This window comes from Mandrillus leucophaeus, unplaced genomic scaffold (genome assembly GCF_000951045.1).
Source record: "Mandrillus leucophaeus isolate KB7577 unplaced genomic scaffold, Mleu.le_1.0 Scaffold14, whole genome shotgun sequence".
NCBI lineage: Eukaryota > Metazoa > Chordata > Mammalia > Primates > Cercopithecidae > Mandrillus > Mandrillus leucophaeus.
Window position 1 is genome coordinate 2,129,907 of NW_012101365.1, and position 18,747 is coordinate 2,148,653.

General features: G+C 46.5%; 1 protein-coding gene across 1 annotated transcript in view; it reads left to right on the forward strand.

The window, feature by feature from the left end:
- FAM159A (family with sequence similarity 159, member A) overlaps positions 1-8,325 on the forward strand; it is a 36,852-nt gene extending 28,527 nt beyond the window's left edge. Inside the window, exon 5 of the mRNA XM_011973880.1 lies at positions 8,050-8,325. Within this exon, the coding sequence (XP_011829270.1) occupies positions 8,050-8,300 (251 nt within the window). The 3' untranslated portion in view covers positions 8,301-8,325. The remainder of the gene's footprint in view (positions 1-8,049) is intronic.
- Positions 8,326-18,747: the final 10,422 nt, after the last annotated feature.

Genomic DNA, 18,747 nt, shown 5'->3' on the forward strand with positions numbered 1-18,747 from the left:
TGTCTTTCTGCCTCCAAAGTCCTGCTCTTTCCATCCTCCTAGAGCAGGACTGTGGGATGTTCTGGCTTGTGCTCTGTGCTCCTAGGCTCACCCCACCCTACCCATCCCCTAGGTCCTACTTTTCTGGCTCAAGGGGAGTACAGTTCATCCCTCGGCCCTGTGAATGGAAACCATCCTCCTGCTTTTCACTGCTCAGCCACCAGCTGGATTATTCAGTCACGAGGATTTGAGACAGCATGTCCTCTTGCTTTTTGCTTCTTATTTTTAAGAAGAAAAGTGCAGTGCCTGACCTTTTACTAAATAACAGCTTTAGGCTCTCTCTGCCTTTTGCTCAAACTCAGCTCTTAGTTCCTCCCCTTCTTCTTCATTAAGTGTTGTCCTCTCCTTCCCTCTGCACCCAGAGCAGCAACCCAGGAGCCTCCTTCTGCATCTGAGACGGTTATAGGCCCACTATCTTACATTCATCAGAGCTTTACTGTTGACAGACTTTCATTTCTGTTTGCTCTTTTGTGCTTCAATAGGACATGGAGAGAGGCCTTTACCCCCATTTTATAGCAGAGGAAACCAAGGCTCAGCCGAGGGAGATGAACTAAGTCCACACAGCCAGTGAGCATGTGTCACGGCAATGTCAACCCAGATCTCCCAGACTCTAAAGCCTACGATCACTGCACTGTCCCTTGGGGTCCTTATCTCTGAGTATGGAGGCAGGGGTGGGGTGGGGAGTGCCTTGGCAAGAGCAGAGTGTAAATGGAAAAGCAGTTTCTGAAACAGGCTTCTTTCCCTGCCCAGGCATTCTGTACTCTGTCCCATCACCCCCATACCCATCCCATCCCCAAACTTGGGATGGCCATGAAGACCATAACTTTCTTATTCTGGTACTTTGTGAGGAACTGGCTAGATCAGAAAAGTGACTGAGTTCCTACTGTTGAGCTGGGCACTGTGCTAAGGACTTCAAACACATCATCCCCTTCAACCTGCTCAACTACTCTGCCTGGTGATTATTATCAACTCCCATTTTGCAGATGAGGTCAGTGAGGTTAGTGTAGAGGTGATATCTAAGCACCTTTAATAAGATACTAAAACATTGGGGGGAAAATTAAAGAGTACAATTCTTATCCTCTTCTGAAAGGTGTTGGTGAAGAGGTTGTTAGTCAGCCATTCTCATCAACTAGAACTCAAAGGCTCCTAAAAATAAAGTCTGATGCTCTCACTGTATAGATGGGGCAGCTGAGGCCCAGAGAGAGGCAGTTATGTGCCTAAGGTCACCCAGCCAATTGGTGGCCAAGCCTTTGCCTCCCAGCCAGAGACCTTTCCCTGCAGCAGCTGTCCCTATACTACAGAATGACTTTCATCAGCCCCTCCCACCTTCCACAGAAGGCTCAGTCACGTCACCTCACAGCCCACTGCTTTTTAATTAACCATACTTGAGAGGTAACACCAAGGAACCAAACGTGCCTCAGTCAGTGATGAGTTTGTTTTGACTCATCTCCAAACAGGGGGAGAACCTGAGAACTCCTTTCCAAGCTGGTCACCACAGGCTAGGCCCATGTTCAGGGTTGAGAACCCCAGGTAATGGGGGACTGGCCACAGAGGTCCTTGGAGAAAGGAGAGAAGGCACAGCGCTGAGCAGAGATGCCAGAAAACCTGGCTCTAATCTTGGCCTTGCTGCTCTCAGTGTGTGGCCTTAAGCAAGTCATTTTTCTCTCAACCTCAATTTACTCTAAAATGTGTACCATCATTCCTACTAAGAAAGTTGTTGCAAAAACTAGAAATGGTGCTTACTGGTATTTAATTAGTCTCAAACACATAGCAGGCTTTTTACCAATTAGTAGTTCTCATTTTAATTATTATTAGGTGCTTCAATTTTTACATGTTCGTAATCTCAAACATACCATTTTCTTTTTTAAAAAACCTTTTTTTTTTTTTTTTTTGAGATGGAATATCCCTCTGTTACCCAGGCTGGAGTACAGTGGTGTGATCTTGGCTCACTGCAACCTTCACCTCCTGGGTTCAAGCAATTCTCCTGCCTCAGCCTCTCATGTAGCTGGGATTACAGGCACCTGCCACCACACCTGGCTAATTTTTGTATTTTTAATAGAAACGGGGTTTCACGGTGTTAGCCAGGCTGGTCTCGAACTCCTGACCCCAGGTGATCCACCCGTCTCAGCCTCCCAAAGTGCTGGAATTACAGGTGTGAGCCACTACACCTGGCCTAACCTCTTTTTATTTTTTTTTTTTAATAGCTTCCCGCATAAGCCAAAAATGTGATGTAATTGCTACCAAAAAAAAAAAAAAAAAAGTGAGTGGAAACTCAGGTCACATTAACAGAGTAGAAGGTCTGGAAGCAAAGGAGTGATGATCTATTTTAACTTTCAGTTGGATAGAACTCAGCAGCCATCACATCTCAGAAATAACTTTTTATTGTCTATTCTGTAGGTTCCCAACTTTGTTTTTCAATTTCCTGAGGGTCCCCAAACACAGCAGTGGGAATTTTTGAGCAATCTCCAATATGGCAAAGGTTTTTTTTTTGTTTTTTTTTTAGACAGAGTCTCGCTCTGTCACCCAGGCTGAAGTGCAGTGGCGCGATCTCGGCTCACTGCAACCTCCACCTCCTGGGTTCAGGCAGTTCTCTGCCTCAGCCTCCCGAGTAGCTGGGATTAAAGGCACCTGCCACCACGCCTGGCTAATACTTATATTTTTAGTAGAGATGGGGTTTCACCATCTTGGCCAGAGGCTGGTCTTGAACTCCTAACCTCATGATCCACCTGCCTTGGCCTCCCAAAGTGCTGGGATTTACAGGTGTGAGCCACCGCGCCCGGCCAAACAATTTTTTTTTTTTTGAGACGGAGTCTTGCCCTCTTGCCCAGGCTGGAGTGCAATGGCGCCATCTTGGCTCACTGCAACCTCTGGCTCCCAGGTTCAAGCAATTCTCCTGCCTCAGCCTCCCGAGTAGCTGGGATTGCAGGCGCGCGCACCACTGCACCTGGCTACAACATTGCAAAGGCTTTACGGGGACCAAGTTTCTTCTCTTTGAGCTAGAATTATATCAGTTCCAGGGGGTAATTAACATAGGTGCTCTCCTGCTGATCAGAGCTCTTTGATTAATACAGAATGGAAAAAATTAGTACTTAATAAATGCAGTCTATTATGTAGACAGAATCCTTCAGAACTTGGAGTTCAAAGGGAAAGAAGTAGAAAAATTAGGCCAGTTGTATTTTCTACACCATTTTATGAAGTAGTAACAGATCCAGAGAGGTGAAGGGTTTGGCACAAAGTAGCGCAATGATTTAATACCAGAATGAGGACTTGAGCCAAGGTCTTGTAACTCCTGGAAGCCCAGGGGATTCCCCAGAGCCCTGGCTGGTCAGCTGCTCAGAGCCCCATAATTTGAGATGGACTTTGACCAATCAGGTGATCAGAGGCAGGTGACTACCTCAGATCTGGGAACCAGGTCATGTGAGGATTAGGTAAAGAGCTGCGGATAGTTGGCCTTGAACAGAGGCGACTCCGGGCTCACAGCCTAGGGCCTCCGATCTCTGCAAGGTTGTTCTGGGACAAGAGGATCAGACATTTTTATGAGGATCGAGAGAACAGAGCTGAAATCAGTGGGGAAAGCCACAGGGAGACGGATGTTGAGTCAATAAAGGTAGAACTTATTTAGAGTATACCTGAAACACTGCAGAGAGCAACTCCATCACTCTTGGCCGTATTTCACTCACAAATTTGTAATCCTTGGGTTTGTTTTGTCTTGTTTTTTAAAAAAGCACCTCTATCCATGGAAGGTAATCAGGAAAAGGCTAAATATGGGATTCAGCTAAGGGGATTCTTGTATTGAAGAGAAGGTTGAAGTCTTAATGCCTTAAATGCCTTAAATGAAAGCTTAAATAACAAAGAATCCCCCCTATAAAACATGCACAAAATAACCTGTTAGAACTAGGTGTGTTTGGGCCAGGCACAGTGGCTCACACCTGTAATCCCAGCACTTTGGGAGGCCAAGGTGGACGGATCATGAAGTCAGTAGATCAAGACCATCCTGGCTAACATGGTGAAACCCCATATCTACTAAAAATACAACAAAATTAGCCGGGCGTGGTGGCGGGTGCCTGTAATCCCAGCTACTAGGGAGGCTGAGGCAGGAGAACGGCATGAACCCCGGAGGCGGAGCTTGCCGTAAGCGGAGATTGTGCCACTGCACTCCAGCCTGGGTGACAGAGCGAGACTCCATATAAAAAAAAAAAAAAGAACTAAGTGTGTTTAGCAAGGTTACAGTAAAGTCAAAACCAGGCATCAATTGTATTTATATATACTACTAACAAAAAATTAGAAACCCAAACTAAAAACACAATAATACCATTTACAGTTACTCCAAAATAAATGAAATACTTAGGTAAAATTTAACAAAACATGTGCAGGGTCTGTATGTTAAAAACTACAATATCCCAGCACTTTGGGAGGCCAAGACCGGAGGATCACTTGAGCCCAGGAGTTTGAGACCATTCTGGGCAATATGACGAGACTCCTGTCTCTACCAAAAAAAAAAAAAAAGCAGGTCATGGTGGCGTGTGCCTGTAGTCCCAGCTACTGGAAGGCTGAGATGGGAGGGTCGCTTGAGCCCAGGAGGCGGAGGCTGCAGTGAGCCAAGATCACACCACTGCACTCCAGTCTGGGTGACAGAGCAAGACTCTGTCTCAAAAAAAGAGAAAGCTACAAAATGCTTAGCTAGGCATGATGGCATGTGGCTGAGGTGGGAGGATCCCTTGACCCCAAAAGTTCAAGGCTCACTTGTAAGCTATGATCATGTCACTGTACTCCAACCTGAGCAACAGACGGAGACCCCCATCTCTAAAAATAACCAACCATACAAAAAACTACAAAATGCTGATGAAGGAAATCAAAGAACACCTAAAATGGAGAGATACACTATGTTCATGAATTGCAAAACTCAACATAGTAAACATAAAAATTGCAACCCGCCCTTTTTATTGAGACAGGGCCTTGCTCTGTTACCCAGGCTGGAGTGCAGTGGCATAATCTAGCCTCAACTTCCTGGGCTTAAGTGACCCTCCCACCTCAGCCTCCCAAGGAGCTCAATGGAAAAGAATTCACAGAAAAATAAACAGAAAATTAGGCCAGTCATATTTTCTATTCCATTTTATGAAGTAGTAACTGAGATCCAGAGAAGAGAAGGGTTTGACACAAAGTAGCACAATGTTTAATACCAGAATGAGGACTTGCGCCAAGGTCTTGTAACTTCTGGAAGCCCCTAGGGTTCCCCTGAGGCTTGGCTGGCAGCTGCTCAGACCCCCATAATTGGAGAGGGACCACCACACCCTGTTAATTTTTTATTTTTTAGAGATGGGTTCTTGCCATGTTGTCCAGGCTGGTCTTGAACTCCTGGGCTCAGATAATTCTCCCTTCTTGGCTTTTCAAAGTACAGGGATTACAGGTGTGAGCTACTGTGCCTGGCCAAAATGGCAGCTTTTTTTGTTTGTTTAATAGATAAGCTAATTCTCAAATTTATATATAGAGAGACAAAGGAACTAGAATAGCTAAAGCAATACTGAAAAAGAATAATAAAGTTGGAGGAAATCACACTACCCAATTTTAAGACTTATTGTATAACAACAATGATAAACAGTAATGAGGTTAGTGTGGTATTGGATGAGGGAAGGACACATGCATAGATCAAAATATGGTCCAGAAGTAGACTGACGTCATAAGGTTGTCCAACAGATTTTTGACAAAGGTGCAAAACCAATTCAACTGGGGAAGAATAATCTTTTCAATAAATGGTGTTAAAACAACTAAACTTCCATAAGTAAAAAATAAACCTTTACCTAGATCCCACACCTTGTACAAAACTTATCTCAAAAAAGATCTAAATGTAAACCAAAAAACTCTATAACACTTTTAGAACAAAACAGGGAAAAATCTTCATGACCTGCGGTTATGCAAAGAATTCTTAAACAAGACATCAAAAGCACAATACATTTTTAAAAAGATAAACCAGTATTCATCAAAGTTCAAAATTTTGATGCTGTGAAAGATCCTGTTAAGAGGATGAAAAGGCAAGCCTCAGACTGGAGAATATATTCACATATTTGACAAAGGACTTTTATCCAAAATATATAAGGATTGGTTGGGTGTGGTGGCTCACACCTGTAATCCCAGCACTTTGGGAGGCCCAGGTGGGCGGGTCACTTGAGGTCAGGAGTTCGAGACCAGCCTGGCTGACATGGTGAAACCCCGTCTCTACTAAAAATACAAGAAGAATTAGCCAGGTCTTGTAGCACAAGCCTGTAATCCCAGCTACTCAGGAGGCTGAGGCAGGAGATTCGCTTGAACCCAGGAAATGAATGTTGTGGTGAGGTGAGATCATGCCACTGCACTCCAGCCTAGATGACAGAGTGATACGTCTCAATAAATGAATAAATAAATAAATAAAACAAAATATATAAAGAACACCCTAAATTCAACATTAAGAAAGCAAACGATCCCATTAGAAAATGAGCGGAAGACTTGAACAGACACTTCATTAAAGAGGAACAGAGAACAATCTATGTTTTAAAATGTCCAGGCATAGTAGCTCAGGCCTGTAACCCCAGCAACTTGGGAAACCAAGGCAGGAGAATAGCTTGAGCCCAGGAGTTCAAGACCAGCCTGGGCAATATAATGAGACCCTGTGTCTAAAAAAAAAAAAAAAAAAAAAAGTTGGGTATGGTGCTACACACCTGTAGACCCAGCTACTCAGGAGGCTGAGGTGGGAAGATCACTTGAGCCCAGCAGGCCAAGGCTGTAGTGCGCCATGTTCTAGCCACTGCACTCCAGTCTTGGCAACAGAGCAAGACCCTATCTCAAAATAAAATAGTTTTTTTTAAAAGGGCATATAGGTGGCAAATAAGCACATGAAAATATGTTCAACTTCATTAATCATTAAGGAAGTGCAGATTAAAGCCACAATGAGATGCCATCTCAAGGAGCACAGGTAATGGAAAGAGATTGAAAGCTTTCAGAAAGAACAGTACGTAGATCACTTAGTACATAGATTTCTAAGATCACTTGATCTTAGAAAGATCTTAGATCTCTCTGGCTACAGCATGGAGGACGTGATGGAGGGGCCCCCACTGCAGGCTGTTCCAGGGGTCTGGGCAGAAGAAGATGAAAGCCTGACCTAAGGTGGTAGCCTTGAGGATGGAGAGAAATGGGTGGATACTGCAGATGGCTATTAGGTGGAACCAGCAGGACCTGGCTTTGTGAAAGGGCTGAGATAGAAGGTGTGAGAGATGACTCGAATTTTTGGCTTGAACACTTGATACAATTTTATCTAGAAAGATAGAAATGTTCAATTGTGTCAAATGCTCCTGATTAAAAAAAGAAAAAGGAAAAAAGAATCAGAGTCCTATAACTGGTAAAGTAAAATTTAAAATAAATAAATAATGTTAAATGTTTCTGATAAGTCAAGGGAGATGAGGATTTAGAAGTGACCCTGGGTTTAGTGACAAATAGTTTGAAGGTGTATAGTGGGGGCAGAACCAAGCAAGTTGCAGCTGAACAAGTTGTGAATGGAAGGTAGAGAATAATAAGGCCAAGTGGACTTCCTTTCAAGCTTTGATTTAAGAGGAAGAGAGAAGATAAGTCACTTGACAAAGAGAAGCATGGAATCTATTCTCAAAGTGAGAACAATCTATGTTTAAAAAATGTCCAGCACTCCTCTCCATACTAGCTGTGTGGTAATCCTGTGTTGTCATCTATAAAATGGATTTCTAATAGTACCTACCTCATAGGGTTATGGTGAAGGTCAAGTCTTCATAGCTCTTAACGATTGTTTCTTGTCTGTTTCCTCCACCAAACTACAAGTTCTTGAGCAACACTGACAGCTGTCAGTGCATGATGTGGTGTATTGTTAATAAATACATGTTAAACAAATGATACTTCTAAGGCTCTGACCACAATGCACTGCCCCAAGGTAAGCACCAGAGAAGTCAGCTGGGGGGTGTGATCCTGATGGGGAAGAAGAGAGCCCTACACCCTCAGTTTGCTATTTTCCAGGCCCTGAAGAGGTTTCTCCTGACTGCCAAGGTGTGAACACAGGCATGGCGGCAGAAGTGCCAAGAGTGAGCCCTCTCCGGCAGAGTTACCCCTGCTTGAACCCACAGCTGGAGAGCAATGAGGGGCAGGTTGTGAACTCCAAACGCCTCCTCCATCATTGCTTCATGGCCACAGTGACCACCAGTGACATTCCAGGCAGCCCTGAGGAAGCCTCTGTACCCAACCCTGACCCACGTGGACCAGTCCCATAAACATTCAATAAATGTCTCCACACCATCCCCTTCTGGAGTCTCTTCAGTGAAAGGTGGGAGTGGGAAGGGACTTTAGAGCCTAGCAGGATAAATGAGGGCTTTTCCTAGCAAAGATACCCAGCCCTGCTGTGGACCCTGCCATACTCCTCTGCTTGGCCTATTGTGGGCCAAGGAACTTTGACATGACTCCTAGAAAAAATGATCAGTAACAACTCCATGCAATGAGCTATGATCACGCCACTGCACTCCAGCCTGGGCAAGACCTCATCACAAAAAAGAAGAATGAGGCCGGGCGCGGTGGCTCAAGCCTGTAATCCCAGCACTTTGGGAGGCCGAGACGGGCGGATCACTAGGTTAGGAGATCGAGACCATCCTGGCTAACGTGAAACCCCGTCTCTACTAAAAAATACAAAAAACTAGCCGGGCGAGGTGGTGGGCGCCTGTAGTCCCAGCTACTCCGGAGGCTGAGGCAGGAGAATGGCCGTAAACCCGGGAGGCGGAGCTTGCAGTGAGCTGAGATCCGGCCACTGCATGAGTTCAAAAAAAAAAAAAAAAAAAAAAAAAAAAAAAAAAGAAAGAATGAATGAATGAATGGTTATCAGACTGAATACAGGCTCCAGAGCGTGGGCCCTGTCACTGTGTGGCCTTGATAAAGTCCCTTGTCTTCCTGAGCTTCAGTCCCCTTGCTGGGTTATTGCAAGTGTTCAGTGAGGTGATGGATTTGAACTCACTTCATAAACGTTAAAGTACTAGAAAACTTTTTTTCTTTTTGAGACGAGTCTTGCTCTGTTACTCTGTCACCAGGCTGGAGCGCAGTGGCATGATCTCAGCTCAATGCAACCTCCACCTTCTGGGTTCAAGTGATCCTCCCACCTCAGCCTCCCAAGTAGCGGGGACTACAGGTGTGTGCCAGCATGCCTGGCTAAGTTTTGTATTTTTAGTAGAAATGGGGTTTCACCATGTTGGCCAGGCTGGTCTTGAACTCCTGGCCTCAAGTGATCTGCCTGCCTTGGCCTCCCAAGTGCTGGGATTACAGATGTGAGCCACCACACCTGGCCTGCTACAAGACTTTTTAAATTACCAACGGATGATAACATAGTAATCCTGCTAAAAGACTTTTTAAATTACAAATGGACAATAGCAGTAAACTATGTAATACTGAAAAACTCTGGAGCTAAATGCCTGGTTAAAATCCTGCCCCTGTCACTTACTTGCTAGTTAACCTCTGTGCCTCAGTCCTCTCATCTATATAAGCTGGAATCATAGTAGTACCTTCCTCATAGAGCTTGGGGAAGGACTAAATTACTGAGTCCATGCAAGTACATAGAAAAGTGTTGGCAAATGGAAGGCACTATGTGTTAGCTATTATTATTATTATTAACATTTTTTATTATTAATCTGATCGCAAAGGAATCTTAGGGCAAGATGCTGACTGCCAGCCCTCCCTTCTGGCTGCTCTCCTAACTTTGGCAATGGCTTTTAGGCTTCATCTTGGGAATGCAAGACAAGGACTGTGGAGATGCAACTCAGCAGCCACCAAAAGCAGCTCTTGACATTTCAAACAGTGACATGACCTGCTGCTGGATTTGGCAACAGTGAAAGAGTCACTCTTAGATACCTGTGCCTGAGGCCAAGCCAAAGGGTACATGGTGGGGTGGCAAGACAGGGTGAGTCACCCACAGAAGTATTCTAGGCTGGAAGTCAAGAGATTTTGGTTCTGGTCTTGCTTCATTTGTTGTTGTTGATGGTGGTGGTGGTGGTGGTGGTATGTGTGTGTGTGCTCTTTTATTTCAGCACTCTTCTTTTAGTTTTTTTTTTGAGGCAGTCTCATTCTGTCACCCAGGCTGGAGTGCAGTGGAGACTAGCTCACTGCAGCCTCAAACTCCTGACACAAGCAATCCTTCTGCCTCAGCCTCCCAAGTAGCTGTGACTACAGGTGCGTGCCACTGTGTCCAGCTAATTTAAAAAATTTTTTTTATCGAGACAGGTGGTTGCTATGTTGCCTAGGCTGGTCTTGAATGTGTTGGGATTACAGGTGTGAGCCACTGCACCCAGTTTATTTTCAGCACTCAAAACCCAGCACCCTTGTCCATTTACTGTACACTTAGTGGTGTCCATTCTATTCTAGGACCTGTGCAGGTTGCCAGAAACAAGAGGAATCAGACAGTTCTCACCCTCAAGGGGCTCATGTGGAGGACAAGGCAGGCACACAAATGGCCAGGAGGCCCAGTGGTAGCCCTTCATGGGGCTTTAGGGAGGAAGAAATGATGTCTGAGCTGAATCATCAAAGATGACTCAAAGTTTCCAGGTGAGACAGGAACAGAAAACATTATGGTCAGAATACAGCTTGTTCACAACAGTGAGAGAGAGCCAGTGTGGCTCAGGAACTGCAAGGTACTTGTTATAGAAAGAGCTGGCCGAGCGCAGTGGCTCACGCCTGTAATTCCAGCACTTTGGGAGGCTGAGGCGGGTGGATCATGAGGTCAGGAGATCGAGACCATCCTGGCTAACACGGTGAAACCCCATCTCTACTAAAATAAATAAATAAATAATAAAAAATAAATAAATAAATTAGCCGGGCCTGGTGGCGGGCGCCTGTAGTCCCAGCTACTCAGGAGGCTGAGTCAGGAGAATGGTGTGAACCCAGGAGATGGAGCTTGCAGTGAGCCGAGATCACACCACTGCACTCCAGCCTGAGTGACAGAGTGAGACTCCATGAAAGAGAGAGAGAGAGAGAGAGAGAGAGAGAGAGAAAGAGAGAAAGCAAGCAAGCAAGCTAGCTTAGGGTACTTGTATATATGTAGTGGGGTGGGGCTGGGTGATATTGAGAGGTTTAGTCCCTGACGCTCTGTGCAACCGTTCACAGGATGAATCCCTTCTCTGTCCTTGGTATCCTTGGTGTCATCAGAAAAATCCACTGTTTCTCTGAACACTTTCTGTGCTGGGCCTTACAAGGGAGACTGGGAGGTTTCAGGGAAGAATCTGATAATACCCTGGCCTTTAGGCTGCTCGCAGTGAGAAGGGGGAGATGCTGTTTGCATTCCAAACACTCAAGTGGTCATCCGCAGCCTAAGGCAGTGGTTCTCAAATCCGAGGCTGCATCAGAATCAGCTAGGTGGAGGGCTTGTTAAAACACAAAATGCTGGCCTCCCACCCCAGTGTCTGACTCAGTAGGTCAGGAGTAAGTCCCCAAAATTTGCATTTCTAACAAGTTCCAGGTGATGCTGATGATGCTGGTCTGAGACCACCCTTTGAGCACAACAGGCTCTGTAAGAACAAAGACAAGCTTTGAGGACTCAGAGCGGGAGAGGTCTGGGGAGACCGCACACTGAGAAAGGCCCTGAAGACCTGGTAGAATTTCCCCAACAGGTGGAGAAAGGGAATGTGCGTGCTGCTTTTGCTGACCTACACATCCTAGGCCTCATAAAGCTCCTCCCTGCCCCCCAACAGCTCCTTTGAATTCAATCAAGGCTCAGAGCCGGCTGTCACTGGGGTTGGCTAGTCTGGGTCCTGCATTAGAAACAAACTGCCCACCCTGTGTGATAGGAGCCCCTCCCCCAGGGCAGCCGCAGTGGGAGGAAGCTGGGTGGGCTGATGTGCAGACAGAAATAGTCTGAGCTCACCGCTGCTCCCAAGCACACATCGACCGGCAATTATTTCTTGTAAATTGCTTTCCCGGTTATGTTCAGAACATGTGTGTGTGCCTGCCTGAGAACAAACACTCAGAGGGCACAGGGCGGAGGAGCTAGCTGGAGAGTGGGCTCCGGATGAAGGAGAGCCTGAGTGTGAATCTTCAGCCCAGAATCAGAGAATGTTGAATCTTGGAACTCAGAAACGTTAGAACATTCCACTCCCCTTTACAGCTCTCCTGCTAGGTGTTTTTCCTCAGACGTTCACATTTGTTTGTCCATTCAATATTGATTGACAATGATTTTCTGCCAGAATCTTGGCTAAATGATCCCTATCTTCAAGAAGCTCATGGCTACAGGCATTTACAGAAGATCCCTAATCCAGCCAAAGACTTTGGGAAGGCCTCCTGGTGTAAGCAATTACTGGTTAAAAAGGACTCACTGACAGGTGAAAGGAGGTCTCTGGTACAAGATAAGTAACAGCATACCCAAAGACCCATGGCTAAGAGAGACCATATGGTTCTTTCAGGTAACAATAAGTAGTTCAGTCTGGGTAGACACTAGATTCAAGGTGGGAACGGTGAGAGATGAAGCTGGAAGGGTAGATAAGCCAAGTCCTGAAGCCTTTACCATATTAAGGGGCTTGGTCTTTATCCCGAGGGCAAAAGGGAGCCACAGGAAAGGGTTTCAAGCATGGAAAGGAACTCAACAACACCTTTTCTGAGCACTTGCTCCCTGTTCTCTGTAACACTGAAGCGAAATTTGCCATTCAGGATCTCTGCCTTTGGGGGCCTTTAGGTTGCAGATCCTTCAGAAGTCTAAAGGACAGTGATGGCTCATGTGTCCACAAGAAATGACTCAGGCCCTAGACATCTGTCCTCCGGTCAGGGGGAGGCCATTCTACTGCCTGACTTGTGACACTGCTCCTCCTGGTCTGTGCCTGTTGGCTCAGGGGCCAGGGCACAAGGCAGCCAAAGCCAGGCTGCAGGCCACAGCCCAGGAGAGCTCCATGCCTTGCTTAGTCCCAGAACCCTGGGTCCCACCTGGGAAGTCTCGTGTGTGGGACACTCACAGGGGTGTGAAGGGCTCCTTGCATACCTTCTCCATCCCTCACAGGATCAAGGCCACCCAGAGCAGATGACCCACTCCGAGAGAGTTGACTGAAGACACACTGTGGGCCCACCACTGTGACAAGCCCTTAGAATAGAATACGGCCAGGCATGGTGGCTCATGGCTATAATCCCAGCACTTTGGGAGGCTGAGGAGGGTGGACAACCTGAGGTCAGGAGTTCCAGACCAGCCTGGCCAACATGGTGAAACCCCATCTCTACTAAAAATACAAAAATTAGCCATGCATGGTGGCGGGTGCCTGTAATCCCAGCTACCCAGGAGGCTGAGGCAGGAGAATCGCTTGAACTCAGGAGGAGGAGTTTGCAGTAATCTGAGATTGTGCCAGTGCACTCCAGCCTGAGTGACAGAGCAAGACTCCGTCTCAAAAAAAATCCTGCAACCTGCCCTTCAGACCTTACTTACTAGAGATGAAGAGTAGGTTTGGCCCATGAAACACCTAGAGAACAGTCAGAGAGAGATCCCAAACAAATGCCAAGATATGGGGTAAGGACCATTAGAGTTGCAAAGATTCTAAGGAGGGAGAAAAGAAACAGTCTGGAAGCCTTCACAGAGGAAGTGGGGGTTGAACTTGACCTTGATGGACCATGTCAATACTTGAAGGGTCTCATCCAGTTAGAGGACGCATTCTATCATATCGACATTTTATTTTATTTTATTTTATTTTGAGACAGAGTCTCGCTCTGTTGCCCAGGCTGGAGTGCAACGTCTCAATCTCAGCTCACTGCAACCTCCACCTCCCAGGTTCAAGTGATTCTCCTGCCTCAGCCTCGTGAGTAGCTGGGATTACAGGCACCTGCCAACATGCCTGGCTAATGTTTAAACTTTTTTTTTTTTTTTTAAATAAAGACGGGATTTTACCATATTGGCCAGGTTGGTCTTGAACTCTTGACCTCCGGTAATCTGTCACTTTGGCCTCCCAAAGCGCTGGGATTACAGGTGTGAGCCACAGTGCCCTGCCGACTTTATATTTTAAAGAGAGTACCCCTTAGGGCTCCGAGGGCTCTGGACGAGTAGATCTCTCTAGCCCCACCTTCAGCCATAGTCCCCTAACCAACACACTATCTTTTGTGTGCCAGGTCTTGTCCTGGGCTCTAGGAACAAAGAAATGAATCAGTCATAATTCCTGCCCTCAGGGAATTCTCAGGCTACTGGAGGAAGACTGCTACGTTAAATAGACAGTTATATACAGTGTGGAAAGTGTTATGGTTTGTTTATTCAAGCACAGGGCAAAATCACTGCTTGTCCAGTCCAGAGGGCTGCTGTCGTGCTGCCAGCCTTATCTCCAAGGAGGCTTTTCTCCGGGAAGGAGGGAGCTTCATTGTGAAACCTTCATCTTCTAAACCTCCAGCTCCGGGCTCTCAGACCCCGCCTTCTCTCCTGGCTGCGGTGCGTTACCATGGAAGCCGTAAGCCCCTCGCAGCTCCCTGCGGTTCCACACCCCTCCCCCTTCGCCATCTCTCTTAGCTCTTTGTCCTGTGGCTGTAGATGTCCTCCCGGGCTGATCAACTCCCGAACTTTCCCCAAGGTGGGAATTATTATCCCCATTTGAAATAGGGAAAAACTGAGACCCAGAGGTGTGAGGGATTTGCCCCAGGCCCCTCGCAGCCCTTTACTGGCAGAATCCCAAGCACAGGTTCCCTCCAAGCACCACCTCCGCCCTCCCCGCAACCACCCCTCTGTGTGGCGTTCACTATTCTCTCCTATCCGCCAAAGCTTATGTTTCCTTTTTTTCTTCTTTCCGTATCTTTGGTAGTTTAACTTTTTATTCTGAGAAAATCAGGACATGTGGCTGGGCGCGGTGGCTCACGCCTGTAATCCCAACACTTTGGGAGGCCGAGATGGGTGGATCACTGAGGTCATGATTTCGGGACCAGCCTGGCCAACATGGTGAAACCCCGTCTCTACTAAATAAACAAAAATTAGCCGGGCGTGGTGGCGCATGCCTGTGATCCCAGCTACTTGGGAAGCTGAGGCAGGAGACTAGCTTGAACCCAGGCGGAGATTGCAGTGAGCTGAGACTGCGCCATTGCACTCCAGCCTGGACAAGAAGAGCAAAACTCCGTCTAAAAAAAAAAGAAAGAAAGAAAAAAAGAAAATCAGAGCATGTGCTGACTAACCCTTGAAGTAACTTGAAGTTCAGTCTTTACATTAGTGACTTTAAATCTATTCTTGGATATGTTGTTTAAGTCCTTTGTGAACTGAAAATAGTGCTAGATGGTAAAACCTGCCAAAAAGCTATCGCAGAATGTACCAGCCCTGATTATGCTGATGCAACAATGATAGTCATATTTTTGAGCATTGCAATATGCCAAAATGCATTCTGAAAAGCTATACGTGACCATGCAGAATTTACACAACACAGAATTTGAACATACACCAAATAGAAGTGTTTACATAACTACAGAAGACAAGGGTATGAAAACCTTGGCATATGAAAAATAGAATTTGTCCTGCAAGACCAGCCCATTTTATTTATTTTTTTATTTTAATTTTTATTCTTTTTATTCTTTTTTTTTTTTTTTTGAGACAGAGTCTCGCTGTGTCTCCCAGGGTGGAGTGCAGTGGCATGATCTTGGCTCACTGCAAGCTCCGCCTCCCGGGTTCACGCCATTCTCCTGCCTCAGCCTCTCGAGTAGCTGGGACTACAGGCGCCCGCCACCATGCCCGGCTAATTTTTTGTATTTTTAGTAGAGACGGTGTTTCACCGTGTTAGCCAGGATGGTCTCGATCTCCTGACCTCGTGATCCGCCCACCTCAGCCTCCCAAAATGCTGGGATTACAGGTGTGAGCCACCACACCTGGGCTATTTTTATTCTAAGACAGGATCTTGCTCTGTGCCCAGTCTGGAGTTCTGTGGTGCAATCACGGCTCACTGCAGTCTCGACCTCCCCGGCATAAGTGATCCTCCTGCCTCAGCCTCCCGAGTAGCTGGGACTACAGACGCACACCCGCATGCCTAGCTAGTATTTGTATTTTTAGTAGAGATGAGGTTTTGCCAAGTTGCCCAGGCTAGTCTCGAACTCCCAGGCTCAAGCAATCCGCCAGCCAGCCCATTTTGATCTTCTGCACAATACTTAAGCTGAAGGTATAATACCACCCACCCCTATGTGATGTCTGTACAGATGCGAAAGACTTTGGAAGGTGTGATGTGCTTAACAGATGTTATTTATTGTTATTAAATGAAAGTTGGGGAAAGATCACCTAAATTTCTTCCCAAGGGACTCCATTGTCAGATTGTTCAATTCTGAAATTTTCTATTGTTAACATATGTGATGCTAAAGGTCTGTGATTCTGGAATCCTGAGCCTGATTCTAATCCTGTGAAGCCAGAATCCTGTGACTCTGACATTCTCTGACTCTAATCAAGTGGGAGGTCAAGCTCTGAAGGCCAGGACAGGGTGGGGACGGAGGTCAGCAGGAGGATCCCAGTCCCCTAGGGAGGAGCAGTTGTCCCCGATGTCTTCTACCTGGGCTCACCCTTGAAGCTACAGCCTGATTATCATTCAGACTTATCATCAGCTCATCACCCTTCTTCCAGCCAGCCTTCCTTGGGGCCTCATTGTATGCATTATCCATATTCATTACACATTTTTCTTCCATTAAGTCAAATTAAGCCACTTTGCCAACACTGCAGGAACCAAAACCTCCCTAGATAAGTGTGGGCCCATTAGGGGCACCAGAGGAGGCCCTAAGTTAGGATAGCTCTACCCGTCCCCTCCTCCCTCCCATCCTGCTTCTCAAGCACCATCCCCCCGACTTTCCTGTACCCCAGATCACCTGGTAGCTGCAGAAGCACTCCTTTCTGCGAGTTCTGGTACATGGTGTTCCCTCCCTGATGGCCTCACAGGCAGCTGCTGACTCACCCCAGATTGCTAATGCACCAGGTAGCCATGTATTCAGACGGAGTTGCTTCATAAAATGTATCACCATGTGCATGTGTGAGCTCAAATGTGTGAATACGACCAGAGCACCGGCCCTGGGCTGTGGACTTGAGACCATGATTCTAGGCTGCCACTATTTACAGGGTTACCTTAAGCTAGTGCCTTCCTCTGTCTCAAGAGAATATCCCAGCCCTTCTGGCCTTACCAGGTTGTTTGGAGACTTACGAACAAATATGTTAATAATAGTGTTCTACAATGTGTTGTGAAGTGAAGTGAAGGGATTTAAATGCAGTGTACCAGCTGGGAGCGGTGGCTCACGCCTGTAATCCCAACACTTTGGACGACTGAGGCGGGGGGATCACTTGAGGTCAGGAGTTCAAGACCAGCCTGGACAACATGATGAAACCCTGCCTCCTCTAAAAATACAAAAATAAGCTGGGCATGGTGGTGGGCACCTGTAGTCCCAGCTACTGGGAGGCTGAGGCAGGAAAATCACTTGAACCCAGGAGGCGGAGGTTGCAGTGAGCCAAGATCACGCCACTGCACTCCAGCCTGGGCAACAGAGTAAGATTCTGTCTCAAATTAATTACTTAATTAAATGCAGTGTACCACCAAGATGTCCATGTCCAGCCCCGTAGCACCACCTGCTGTGTGACCTTAGGCAGATCATTTTACTTCTCTGAACTTTTGTTTTTGTGCACACGCACACACACGTGTGTGTGTGTGTCTATAGTTTTTTGAGTGCTTATTATATGCTGGGCATTGTGTCTGGCATGTTATGGGGTTTACTCTGTACCAGTCAGGATTCTCAGTTGTAAACAACAGAAACCACCTCTGGCAAAATTAAGCAAAAAGAGACTTTACTGGAAGGCTATTGGATGTCTCACTGAAATGACAGGCAGACACAAAGTTAGACGAGAATCAAGGGCAGCTGGGCACAACCAAAGTCCTGCCATGGTAACTATGTATTTAGGACAGACTCTGCCTCTAGCCACACAGATACTTGCTGGTCACCACTGCACTGCTAGGCTCTAGCCGCATTGCAGCCACCTGAAGTAATCTCTGACTGTTCTTGCCCCTCTGCTAACTGCCACCAGACTCAGAGCCCATATAGGGCGTTGAGTTGGCCAGTCACAAGCCTACAAGGGTCAGGAGGAGTTGCTGCCTCCTTCAGCTCCCACATAGCTTGGAATTCCTCCAAATAGGGAGTGTTTGGATGCTGGGTGGCCCAGAGCAATCAATGTCCACTATAGCCTTCACCAATCTTGAGTCTGGTAATACTACGTTTTACAGGTGAAGAGACTGAGGCTCTGAAAGGTTTATGTACTGGTCACCCAGCTAGTATAGGTGCACGAACACCTGCCTTGCAGGAATGAAAGAAGTAAATGGGCGTAGTTAGTTGGCACGAGTTCATTCCTCTTTTCCCCTCAGTAATAGCTCTTGCTGGGAATGTTTGCTCCGCCATGGGGAAGTCTTTCAAACATTTGTTCACATTCTCTATGACCCTGCAGCTGGTTCCTAACTTCCTGGCAACAACCACAATTGTAATTCACTCCAGGAGATTGACTGTCGTGGAGACAGATCATCACCATCATCACCACCACCATCATCATCATTGTCATCGTCATCATTATGTTGCTTTTAGCTCACTGGAGCCTCATAGAACGCTGTGAGGTAGGTATTACCTCAGTTTACCAAATGAGAAAACTGGGGCTCAGAGGGGGTTTCATGGCTGTCCCAGACTTACAAAGCAAGTCAGAGCCAGAATCATATCTAAATCTTCTGTCTCCAGAATCCATTCTTTCAC